At 36.3% G+C, this 13,762-nt stretch overlaps 1 protein-coding gene across 1 annotated transcript in view; it reads left to right on the top strand.

The window, feature by feature from the left end:
* Nucleotides 1-13,762, top strand: part of LOC131057708 (uncharacterized) — a 52,043-nt gene that overhangs the window by 28,310 nt on the left and 9,971 nt on the right. The window contains exons 5-7 of the mRNA XM_057991860.2: nt 6,106-6,278; nt 11,032-11,181; nt 11,342-11,464. Of these exons, the coding sequence (XP_057847843.2) occupies nt 6,106-6,278; nt 11,032-11,181; nt 11,342-11,464 (446 nt within the window). The remainder of the gene's footprint in view (nt 1-6,105; nt 6,279-11,031; nt 11,182-11,341; nt 11,465-13,762) is intronic.

Raw genomic sequence — 13,762 nt, 5'->3', positions numbered from 1 at the left:
GGACACCAATTAGATCCTAAAGACAAGTGATGAGTCTTCTTTGTCCTTGTGCTTTTTGTCTCTTATACGTCTAGCCATTTATTTTGATATATTATCTACTCTCAAGGCCTGACTTGAAAGTTGTTTCTAATGGGGCATAAAGCCTTTGGTCAAGGTTCTTCTGGTGGATGGGGGAAAGGCCCATGTGGGCCACATCTTTAAGGCTAAAGATAGGCCATAATAGGCCATCAAATTTATATAGTAAGGAAGGGATTGAGAATACCATCCTATATGGGACATCTTAGACATTATATGGTATCATTAGCTCAATTGGTAGTCATTTTCTATTGGGTGTTACTTGAATCTAAAATTCCTTTTTGATGGATCCATTGCTACCTATGTACCCTAGAGATGTGTCCCTTGTATATTCTGACCTTGTCTGCTATAGGGGACATTTTGAGGATCCATGTATAGGTAGGAAATTTCCCCACCTCATACTCGATTTGAACAAATGGAAATGTTACAAGTACATCCAATTTGTGATAGGAATTGCCTTGGGACGATTAGCCATCCTTAGGATGGCCAGGGGACATTTGGGCCCTTCTTGGGATGGGTAGCCATCTTGTACAATCCAATCGATATAAATGCAACTTAAAAAAACAGAGAATTGAAAAAAACTTATGGGGGGCCCACAAGTACTCTCACACCTATTTACGTCAACCCTAATCCTAAAAAGTCACACTAACAACCAAAAACTAAAAATAAAGTCAAATTTTCCATTTTCCATATTGTGAAGAAGAAGACAAACAGGGAGAATAATTGTGAGAAGAAAAAAGAATGGTTATGAGAATAAGACAAGAGAGCATCGAAATTGCATCATTAGCTTAAAAGTTATAAATTATGAAATATGGCATATGCCATTAGGGCTTTTGTGGTGTCAAAAGCTTTAATTTGGGTTTGGTGGTATGGGGCTTGTCCCTCTACCCTGCCTTGTATTGCTATAGAGAGTGCGCTAGGGGCATTGTCCTTTGACCTCAGTGGAGGTGCTGTCCCTAGACTCCTCGCTCTCCTCCTCGCCCCTCCCATGAGGGATGTTTCCCCTTGACCCAATTGGGGATGCTACTCATAGAACCCTACGTGTGGGGCACTGTCCCTCTACCCCACTTACAAATTCATATAGTTAATCAAGATGAATAGGCTTACTTCTAACAATTGCAGAAGTTGGTGGTTTGGCCTAGTGCCTTGCAACTTCAGAATCAATTGATTCTTATGTATCATTAGACTCCAACCAAATGTTGGGATGTTGATCATGCGATGGTACATAGGTTAATGGGAGGAGACACAAGAGGGATTGGTTTGAGTTACATAGGATGAGGCAATCCTTCATATGTTGCATTGATGTGGGTTGAATTTTAATATAAAATTGATCCTTTTTTTATATATTAATATGGGTTCTATTGGGTCCACAACCCTAAAAGAAAATACCAAGGCACTTCTAAAACCACTTTTACATTCAAATACAGAAATAATTTATAAAAACAAAATTTAGACTCAATTTTAAACTATGTAGTCATTCTAAAGAAGGAGCTAAAACTACACCATTCTCTGTTTCTGTCACCACCACATCTAGCTCAATAGGCTTGTTAAATTGTGCACAAACCATGTCACCTGCAAAAAGGTCCCATGCTCCAGCTGATTTCAACTCATTTGCCAATACTATAAACATTAAGACATAATTACTACTAGCTAGATGATGGAGAGTGAAAATTTGGAGGAAATGGTGGTTTAGATAAAATTGGATCCCTTTCTAACATGGATTCTATCTTCCACTCATTACAGTCTTCACTTATGTTCGCTGAGAATGGGCACTGATTCACTCGCATGTACTTCACTTCGTGAATCTTTTTTCTACAATTTTTGTCCCATTAAATAGATTCTTAAGCTGCCAATCTGCTGATGATCCCTTACCAAATCTACTTATTACCACTTTTGAGTCTTCCTATAATTCTCAATAATTAGTGTTAGAAGCTATGGCCATTTTTATTCCTTCCAAAAGTACTAGGCCCGTAACTTGATTATTGGTTTTCTTGCCAAGAAAAAAGGATCCTCTTTTTACAAAACTCCCATCTTTCCTTCTAAAAACTGCTGCTGCTCTGGCTGGGCCTGGATTCCCTTTCCCTTTCACATCATGAAAATTAAGTTTTGAGGTATCCTTGATTTGGCCTTAGTCATAAAATATTCTTGTTTATGTTATGCTTGTGTTTTATCCCCTCAACAGGGATGGACCTTCTCTTCTTCATGTGCACTTGTTATTAAAATGAAATTTGATAGATATTATGTGTCTTTGTATGTAAGTCTAAGTTACCGGTTCTTCCCTTTTTGGCCTGGGTCCGGGTCTTGGTTCATGCCCGGTCCTGGTTCGTCTCGGATTCGACCTGGGTTCGACCCGGGTCCTTCCCAGGTAGGACCCACAGGGAACCCGACCACTTGGGAAGGACCCGGGTGGAACCCGAGTCAAACCCAGGAGGACCCGGGTGAACCCAGGAGGACCCGCATGAACCCAGGCTTGTGGGTTCCCAAAAACGGGGCCCACGGGTCAAAAAACAATAAAAAAAGACTTTTTAAAATAGTTTTTAATAAGAAAACCCTAATTTGCCCCTTTAGGACTTTTTAAAAAAGACTTGAAACTTGAATATTATCTTTTTTGCAAATTATGAATATGATATTAGACTTTAGTTATTAGTTTACTGATTACATTTGCGATAAATGAATATTTATTGGCATTGGCAATTATGGATTTATGATTTATGATTTATCATTTATGTATGGAAAGTCACATTGTATATTTTATTTTTGTATGGATTGTATATATTGAACATATATATAATATATGTGTATATATATATAATTAAAATATATATATATGTACGGACGAACCAGTACCCAAGAATTTTTTTTTGGCCGAATCCACGAATCCATACCCGAATCTGCGAATCCGTACCCGAATCTGCGAATCCGTACCCGAATCTGAACCCGAACCGGTAACTTAGATGTAAGTCTATCTGCCATTAAAACTTATTTGGTGTGAAACAAAATGAAACATTTTGTTTTGGCAAATTGCTGCCAAGGGAGCAGCTCCCATTATATTATATCAAACCAAAATAGATATATTCTTTTTGATATTGCCATTTAGGCTAGATAGTGAAAGAGCGTATGCTGACCCTTAATGACTCCTTGAAGTCGTTTGATTTGTGCAGAGGAGAAGATAGTGTCATGGTGAATCATGTAGAAACCAAAGGTTCCATATTATTTTTGCTTAGCCCTTCACGCATCAGGGTAATAGCCTGTCTCGTCTACTTGATCTTCTTTGCCTTGGCTATACAGATGGCGTTGCCCGCCAAACCCACCTTTGGGTATCTGCTCAAGTTGGAAAGAGTGTTCAGTGCCTTTGCTTGGTATATTGGGATAATAAATCTGTTCGTCACACTTGCTGCCCAGCTGAAGTCGCTTGATGTTCTCATTATGTTGTAAAGGAAAAGCTCCATTAATGTTGCATTATGCACATGAGCATGTTGCAGCTGTTTCTCTCCTATGACCACATGTATTGCATTCTCTTCTACCTTGGACTGAATGACAGACCTTTCTGAGTTGTTCTTCAAGGCTTTGCTGGGCACAGTCACAAACACAGCTTGGGATAGACAGTTGTTTTGCCCTCACGAAAGCCTTTTGCGAATTCTTCACATCATTGGGCTTCTTTATAGAGTCTCAATCTTCATTGTCGGGATTGGTGAGCATATAGCTAGAGAAGATCCAAGACCGGAGCTTCATCTTATGCAACAGTCGTCATATGAATCTTTATGCAGATCCAGATCCTGGCTTAGGATGCTGTGCAGTTCATTCTAGTCATGAACATTGCTCGAAATGTTTTGATCCTCACTTTGATCGGTGCCTAGATTTGGTAGGAATTTTGCCGCCTTTTTTGCTTCTCAAAAGATGTGTCTCAGTGTTTACACTCCCAGCTGCTTCAAGTACCACTAGATTTGATTAATCCATTTTTCTGTCTTCCAAGTGTTTGTCTTCCAATAGCTCATGCTTCGAGTTATGATTATGAGTCTCCCTCTATATTGATCAGACTTAGATTTTCTTTTGACACACAGTATGAGGCCCTTCCATAGTGCAAAATACTCTGCACCATTATTGGTACCATCTGGTGACTTGATTGAACCGGCCCAACATAGGTCTCCTGAGTTGTTCCGAATGATGAAGCCAACAGCTGATGCCCCGGGATTACCCCTTGAGGCTCCATTGAAATATAATTTAAGCTTGCCACGAGGAGGGGTTATTCATTTGGCATTTGCCTGTTGGTTCTTCGTGGCCAGGTTGGTGCAGGGTTGGGCAGATGAAAGATTTATTTTTGGTTGCTATAGTTGATGTTTTTAAATTTGCTTTGTTTTGGCTCAGTTTTTAAAAAGGTACAAGTCTCAATAATGATTGACCAGAATTTTGAAGGTATTTAATATGGAAGAATAAACTACTTTCATACAGAACCTGTGCGTCGTCAATAGCATCTTCTGCATACAATGGAATTCACTATTGTAGGATCAGTAAACAGAAGGCATCACAATGAGTAAAATCTGTAGGAACAATAGGTTTCCTGAGTTGTTCTGAATGATGAAGCCAACAGCTGATGCCCCAGGATTACCCCTTGAGGCCCCATTGAAATTTAATTTAAGCTTGCCACGAGGAGGGGTTATGCATTTAGTATTTGCCTGTTGGTTCTTGGTGGCCATGTTGATGCAGGGTTGGGCAGGTGAAAGATTTATTTTTGGTTTGCTATAGTTGATGTTTTTAAATTTGCTTTGTTTTGGCTCAGTTTTTAAAAAAGTACCAAGTCTCAATAATGATTGACCAGAATTTTGAAGGTAATCAATATGGAAGAATAAACTACTTTCTTACAGAGACGATGCGTCTTCAATAGTATCATCTGCATACAATGCAGTTCACTATTGTAGGATCAGTAAACAGAAGGCATCACAACGAGTAAAATGTGTAGGAACAATAGGTCTCCTGAGTTGTTCCGAATGATGAAGCCAACAGCTGATGCCCCAGGATTACCCCTTGAGGCCCCATTGAAATTTAATTTAAGCTTGCCACGAGGAGGGGTTATCCATTTGGCATTTGCCTGTTGGTTCTTGGTGGCCATGTTGATGCAGGGTTGGGCAGATGAAAGATTTATTTTTAGTTGCTATAGTTGATGTTATAGTTGATGTTCTGAATACAATGGAGTACACTATTGTAGGATCACTAAACAGAAGGCATCACAATGAGTAAAATCTGTCTGAGATCAAATGGGTAATTAATTATGTTAAATTCATAAATTAGGGTTCAAAGGAGAATCACATTTCTCAGGCATACATTTGTATCTCAGTTCTTTGTAAGAATTACACGTTTAGTAAGACATGGAATCATAACTAAAAAGTGATCAAGCCTACTAATAAACTGAAGGTTGCAGTTGAGTCTGAATGTGATCTGTTCTGTTTTTAACATATGGCATGCTATAAATTCTAAGTTGCCAGTTTGGGTTTGGGTTCACTAGTATGACAGTTTTGTCCCCTGGTTTCCAGTAAATCTTGGTTCTCCTACTTGGATATATCCAAGCTGTGCCTGGAGCAGAACCCGAGGAACCTGTCCCTATATCTGGACCTGTTTGGGCGATGTATTAACATTGTATAAATTTCATCTCTACGTTTATAGTACCTATTTATTAGAATGAGGCTACTCAAATGTTTAGCAAAGTAAAATTATAAAAATAGTAGGCTATTTAATTATAAACAGATACAATTTGAAATATAATAAAAATACCAACATTCAGGATTTTTAAGATGAAAAATAATGATTTTATTCCTACAGTTTTGCTGATTTGTGCTAGGTTGCTCATACACAGCCTCAACCACTCCTGTTTTAATTTTAATTGATCAATTTGATGCTGTATTAAGAAGTTAGAATAAGCATAATGAGCACTAAATAAGAGTTGAAGGCCTGGCAAGTGATATAGTAGAAACGGGTAGTAATTTGTTCAGTTGTAGTATTGACTTGTACTTTCTTGGTATTTTGGTTGTTATGCAGGTCAATCTGTCTTTATTGATGCTGAACACGCCTTAGATCAATCGCTTGCAGAAGCTGTGGGTGTAAAGACCAAGAATCTACTGTTTTCTCAGCCTAATTGTGGCGAACAAGCTCTCAACCTAATCGATAAATTCATTCGCAGTGGGTGTGTGGATGTTATTGTGGTAGACAGTGTAATTACAATTCCCTGTCCACATTGTTATTTTTTTTAATAATTAAACTCTAGCTAAATAGAAAGTTTACTGAACTTTTTTATCTTCTATGAGAGAAACTGTACTTTAGGTTGATGGAACAATTTCTAAATAATTCATGTAAATTTACTTCTTGTTTGATAATACAAACTTGCATCAAAATTTAAGTCTAGGGCAAAAGGCTGTTTTTGATGCATTTTACTATAATTAGCTGTAGTTTGACTTTGTGACATAATCATCTGACTTTTTTTAATTCTGTTGACTAGCTTGCATGATAGCAGGTTCCTACTAAAGTCAGTACAACCACCCAAAAGAGAAGTTGTATTCGATTGGATATAACTATAGTGATGGAATTGTATAGTGGGATGCCACTGTGTCTTACTGAAAACACCCATTCAAGGTGCTTTAGGATTAACTCTGAAATGAGAGATGCAATGTGGATATATTTTAATGCAAAGAATGTGTGCATAACTTTTACAGTTGTAATATATCCCCCTGATTTTTTTTGTGAAGTGTTTTTGCAAATTTGAGTGATGGCAAGAAAAGAACAATGCACAGTTTGCTGGTGTTTTTTTGGTTTTCAGATTTTCATTTCATTCATGTTTCCTCATTGTAAAGACATTTAAAACATATAAAACATAGCATATTGATAGGGCAAAGTGCATAGAATTACCAAAATATCTTTTGTCTCATCATAATCACGTTACATGATACAAGTAGTGAATTGATTTCAGTTATAGCAGACCTGTCGTATGCAGTTTTTACTGTGATTAGCAGCCAGCAATATTCTGAAAGCTTTGGGGGTCTATCCTTGCTCCAAACAAGAGTCAATGAGAATTTTTGGAGTCAACTCTAGCAACATATCAACACTATTCAACTTGCATACATGAAAGAGCATTCTACAATGATTATTTGTTCATTCCAACTTCTGAAACACCCACTAAACACCCTGCTACAGCAACCTGGCCTCCCAAAACGCTGAGGGCAATTTACATAGAATGTTACCAATTACTTTTCTTAACCTCAAATTGGTCTGAGCTCTTCTAGGCCTATTTGGGAAACCTAGATGCCACAAATGGTGATGATTTTGCAGTCCACAAAGGCTGATATGTCTCTGCAAACCTCCCACGTGCTAATCACAAGTTGGGTGCTACCTTCAAAGGGGGTGATCTCACTTGTAAAATCAAATTCTCACCAAACAATTCGAATGACATATGAAAATGTATTGCTCAGCTGCTAGGAAACAATTAAATTAATACCCATAAGCAGGAAACAGACCTTTAACGAGTTACGTGCAAAAATGTAATTACCTTCGTAGATAGGATGGTGCGGCCATAACTGAAAATCTCTCTAAAACTTAACAAAATACTCAAAATATAATCATCACGTCAAAAAAAACAAAACACTAAACACACCAAACTCAGAAGATCCAATCAAAAAGCCTCATATATCTTCATTTCCATCAAAAACAGCATCACCAAAACTCAGCAAATCCCAAATATTCTGTGACTGAAATCAATAACCAGCTAGGGTGGATCTCACCACCGAAACCAGATAATTGCAGAGGGATTTCGTCCTTGACAATCCCAAGAATTCTCAAAGTTCATTTTGACAACATATGAATATGTGTGCAAAATTCAGAATGAAAGCTCAAATCCCAATATGCAGACTTGGAGGGAGAAATTGGGGAAAATTCATATATTCAAATATAATAGTCCCTCAAAATAGGCCCCCAAAAGGCTTTTTAAAAACAACTTATGTCTTCTAAGTCTTAGTGTCCCATTTGGAGACATACTAAAATACTAATCACTTAAGTTAGTGTAAAGTCACTTTTTAAAGACTTAAGTAAGAAATATAAAAATATAATTTTCCATCACCTCTAAAAACTTCGCTAGGACATCAAAAAAATGAACACTTAATATAGAAGCCGAGTTGGAATTGAAACCGATGCCAAGTGCCCAAAGTAGCTCTTACTAAAAATAGAATATGCCAAACATAGAATTGCTGTCGAAACCAACTTTGAATAGCCTATGGAACCCGAAAATAGGCTAATAAAATGCACAATTGACTAGGTGCGAGAAGGGGACATTACAACAGTTGTCTTATGGCAATGCAATACAGTGAAGGAAAAGTGAAGTTAATATTGAACCATCGTGGTTGACCATTTGTTTCCCTTCTATTGGTAAGCTTTAAGGTTTCATTTTGTTTGGTCAAAGATTGCACCTTCGAAGCTCAATAAATTAGATTCCAAACAATTCTCAACAAGTTCAGCGGTTTTTGGGTCCTAAACTTTGGAGATGATATTTATAGATTTCTTAATGTAAACTTTGATTAATAGAAGTACTAAAGGCTTAAGCATAATTCAAAAACTTGGACATGGCAAAAAAACTTTACAGGCCTAAAATATGACTGACTTGGAACTCTACAAAAACTCGACAAATTTTCTTAACATTAAAAGTATAAATTTGTAGAATAATGTTAACAAACATGCATAGAACTCAATATACAGAGGTCGTACATATAGTTTGACCTTCATTTATAGATTAAAAAACAAGTTTAATTCACATCATAGTGTCGTATAAATATGATTGTAAATTATATATCCATATTAATATTTTTAAAGTTTCATATGTGGAATACATTTGCCCAAAACAATTTTTATTTTTGCTTTTTAAAAGCCAAAGCAGGGGCCTAGAGGCTCCAATCCACAGTGGGGTTGATGGCGCCAAGCTAAAATTAAGCCTTTGAGACCAAAGTACCTTCATGGCACATACCATTTTTCAAGTGCACTTGGAAGAGTCTCTAATACCAACAATCCTCACCCCAAATCGCACAAATATATCCATAAATGATCACAAACTGATATTTTTGTCCCTGCTGAGTTTTTCTTAGACTCGTGAGTTACTGGCAAGTTTTTCTGTTCTTTTCTGGCAAGTACTTGCCAAAAACTTTCCAGTGAATGTTTTGGTGAGTTACTTGTTGACCCTATCCAAAGTGTGAGTATTGGGCAAGTACTTTCCAAGTTTTTAATCTGTTGTTTGAAGCATAGTTTGAAGAATCTCTGAGTGCTCTGCAAAACTCTGCAAACTCACGAGTCCTTGAGCTGGCCAAATCGAGTTGACTAGACTCCTGTGTCAAGTCGGGCTGAGTCTTGGAGAGTAGTCAGCCGAATCTTGCTCCAAGACTCTCTGTGTCTCAGGCTCAGACTCCCGATTCTTGAGCTTAGACTCTTCAATCTAGCGCTTGGACTAAACAACCATACTTTTTAAAATGAAATTTCAACTTGTTTTGGTTATTTTTTTCTTCTTCAATAGCTAGTAGAAGTCAATGCTATGGTGGATGATGAGGATGCCAAAGCCATTTTATGAAAAGTTTGAATTCTAAATTTAGCAGTCATTTTTAACTACTCAACATTGTTCTCAAATTCTTGAAGACGTGATTTCAGCTCTCTTAGCTGAAGTTAAAAGAACAAGTGCAGGAGATACATAAGATGATTGTCAACTTCAGGTTTTGCAAGAAAATAGGTTACACAGTTGAAGCCAATATAGCCATTGTTGAAGATCCTTTGGATGTTGGTAGTGGTGAAAAAGAAAAACCAGATGAAGTCAATATAGCCATTGTTGAAGATCCTTTGGATGTTGGTAGTGGTGAAAAAGTTGCTAATGAATTTTTTTTACAAGAAGCACACACTTTGAAGATAGGAAAAGATCTAGTGTAGATGAAGCTCTTCATAGATGTTTACAGAGTTAGTTCAGGATTTTGTTGATCTTGAAAATTATACCTTCATGAGGGTCATGAGAAGTTGATGAAGCATTGAATGTAACTCAATATGGATGGTTGTCCAATAATCCGGGGGATTCATAATTTGAGAGTTTGAGGAGGTGTAATTCGGGAACCTGGGAATTCAGTTGAAGAGCCACACCTTTATGAGGTTTATGAGGCAGCTTGATGGAGTTCTACTTGGTCCAATGATTGTTTTAAATGAAAAGCTTCTTAAGAATATACGGTTCTATTGGTTTTGAGGTTATTAGTATTTAGTCATTGTGTTAGTATGTTTGTTTTAGTATAGTAAGCCTTAAGAGGGATTATTATAGTATAGACTTACCTTTGTGATAAAGTCATCGTAATGACTTAGTGATGTGTTAGTGTTGCTATTATTAGTGTTTAGAAACTTGGAAAAGTGTCACATATTTATTCTCAGTCACATCTCCCAAATTGTTATAAGGAGATGAACCTCATTTTAATACTCAATTAAATATCTAAGTATTATATTGTGTTATTAGACTTTTTATCAAGAATAATTAGTGGAGATACTCAAATCTTCTCTAACTATTATGCGAATGACTAGAAAATAACAGTCTAATGTGTACACTTGTACAAATCTCTGTTCTTTCTATTACCATTTGGATTCCCATATTTGTACAGTATTTACAAATGTAAATGGAACTCTAGCTAAGCCTCGATGCAGACTGTAAGAAAGCTGATGGACAGCATAAACATGGATTACAAAATGATGAAACGGTTAATAATATTCTGGCATGTGTTAGCTTTGTTTTTAAATCTTGCATGGTCTAGGAAACTTGTACTGCCAGTTAAGCCTTAGTATGATGGCTTATTTAATTTTGTTGTGAGCACACAATGCATTTATTCTTATTAGAATTGATCAAGTATACACTGCTTTGTTATTTGGGGCTTTGGCATTGAACATATCTAAATTTAAATATTTTGGTCACAGGTAGCAGCACTTGTGACTCAGAGGGAACTAGATGGTAAAATGGGTGATGATGATCGCATGGCATCACAGTCAATAATGATGACTCAAGCCTTGCGTCAATTGGCTTCACCTTTATCTCTTTCCCAAACTGTTCTAATTTTCCTTAATCAGGTAAGAGAGACATTCAGAGTGTTTTCCTGAGATAATATTTTTTGTTGGTTGGGATCTCATAGATCATTAGCAAACTATATAATGTGCCATGAAATTCCAAACCATGTGCTGCTGATTAAATGCATAAAATTTATTTCAATTTTTTGATCTCTTGTTACAGGTAAGAATAAAATTTACTCCATTTGGAGGAACTGAAACTACTTCTGGTGGCAATGCTCTGAAATTCTATGCATCAATCCGCCTAAACATTCGAAGAACTGGATTGCTAAGAAAAGGAGATAAGGTAGTCATAATTTTTTTTCTCTTACCATAGAAATGCACCTGGAATTTTTCCTGCTTTCTAATTTCATAAGCACATTTTTCAACCTCACAGCTTAATACAATAAATGAGCAAAATTCAGGCAACTAAGCATATATACATTTTTCTTTGATATGCAAAGATTTGTTTCTTGATAATTAAATAGCAAGCGGCTATTTAGGTTCTTTGTTTATGAAAATTATAGCTGTTATTAAATTAAACCTTCCTCTTTTTTCTCAGAGAATGTGCTTAATTTGTTTTTGTAAGGAGTGCCAATGTGTGATTAAGAAAATTTGTCTTGTAGAGACAATCCCTATCTATTCACCCCTTATCCTCTATATTATTATATTCATTCTCATTTCTCCCATTCTCAGCAATTTAGAAATTTACATTCTTTCCTACATTCAATATACAACTACGCTTGTGTATTTTCCTTAATACACCATGTTGGCATATAACTGGATGAAACATCCGTGTAAATTAACGTTTAGAGAACATAAAGTTGTTTCACATGTTCATATCAAGTGTAACGTAGCTTACATGTATCTTATATATTGTTAAGATTGTTTTTGTTCCTCAATGTTACTTTCTTAAATGTTAGTCTCAATTGGTGCTGCTTGAAGTCGGTACTTTTGGTTATTAGTTTGTTTTCATTACACCTAGGTTCTAATGCTTCAAATTTCTAACAAAAGTTATGGCAGCTAAATAACAAAAATGATTATGTTCTTCTTTATCTAGGTTCTTTGTGCCCTTTATTTTGCTACACCCTTAATCTTAGCGTATGCATAGGTTATGAGTAGTGGGTTTGTGGCTACTTTAACTCTTAATTAATTCATTATCATTGTTATATCGTTATTTAGTTATTTAGGTTGGTCTAGGGCCTATATGTTCTTATTTAAGTCAGCTTGGGTGATATCTTAGGTATAAGTAGGATTATATATAGAAGGTAGTGAGTCGTATTTCATCAATAGATAGTGAATTGTGTTCTCATTGGAGATATTTGGAGATTTGACCCCTCAAAGTGGCTTGTTATTCTTAGCTATTATCAAGTATTTGCAGAATATGTCATATTATCGTCCTCTTTTATGCAAATTATTTCATTACAGGTGGTATTAGAGCATGATCTTGGACTTGTGGAGGCAAGGCATTTTTTCAATTTTGGAGGTCAATTCGGGAAGCACATCTTTTAGATTTGGGCTGTTTTTTTTCCTAATTTTTGGAGAGTTTTTCAAGAGCATATTGAATCATCTTTAGTCCAATTTTTAGAGAAATTGGAGTAGTATTAAGGTATCTATTACTGAATTAGGCTTTCCACCAAATTTATATGGGAAGAGCATAACTTTTGGGTTTTGGTGAAAATTTTCTTGATTCTTAGAGGATTCAAGTACACATTGAAGCATCTACAACCCAAATTTCAAAGGAATTCAAGTATACTTAAGTGATTTATTGTAGAATTAGGGTTTCCAATAAGTTACATTTAAAATTGTTAAGTCTTTGGACTTTATTTATGTGTTTATTGTAAATTTCTTTTTTCCATTATGATAGAGCTTGCCTCAAGAGGTAAAAGGAATGTTGCCACACCTAGGAAATATCCATATAAGGATGATGTAATAATTGAGCATATTATTCTTAAAGATGATATCAACAAGGTTAAGGAAAAAATTTCATTAGTGAAGGAGGATGTGCATCACTTGATAGAAGATATGCATTGCTTGATAGGAGATATGCATTGGCTAACAAGAGATATATGAAACATGTAGATCATGTCATATAATATAAATCATAGTTTGAAAACTTGACTAGTACTCGCCAAGACTTGTGGACTTGTGAGTTTGTTGGCTGGCCGAGTCAACACTTTACAGACTTGCGAGCCGCATCTTGCCGAGTCGCCCCAAAAAATGCTCGAGTTTTTGCAAAGGACTTGCATGAGTCCTAGGGTCGGGTTCACAAGTCCCGACCTAGGACTATCGTGCTTGCTTGGAAATGCCCAGACGGCTAAAAAAGACATTTTTGGTTTTTTCTCATTTCATTCTGCTGTTTGGTGGCCAAAATAGGTCTGCATGTGCCCATTTCTTCATATTTTGGTTCAAACTTATCCATTGTCAATCATCCTCGCACCCCTTCTATCGTTGGGTTTTTCTCATATATAACACCTTGTGCAGCTTATCATTGCTGCCCCTCAAACCCATTAGGGTCTCCACTCCCAAACCCCCACTAGTTATTGAGTATGAATTATGAAATTTCAAATATTAAGTGTTTAAAGGTCATGACATGTGCAATGTT

This window comes from Cryptomeria japonica, chromosome 10 (genome assembly GCF_030272615.1).
Source record: "Cryptomeria japonica chromosome 10, Sugi_1.0, whole genome shotgun sequence".
NCBI lineage: Eukaryota > Viridiplantae > Streptophyta > Pinopsida > Cupressales > Cupressaceae > Cryptomeria > Cryptomeria japonica.
The sequence above is the reverse complement of the archived record's forward strand: the minus strand, read 5'-3'. Positions and strand labels throughout refer to the sequence as shown.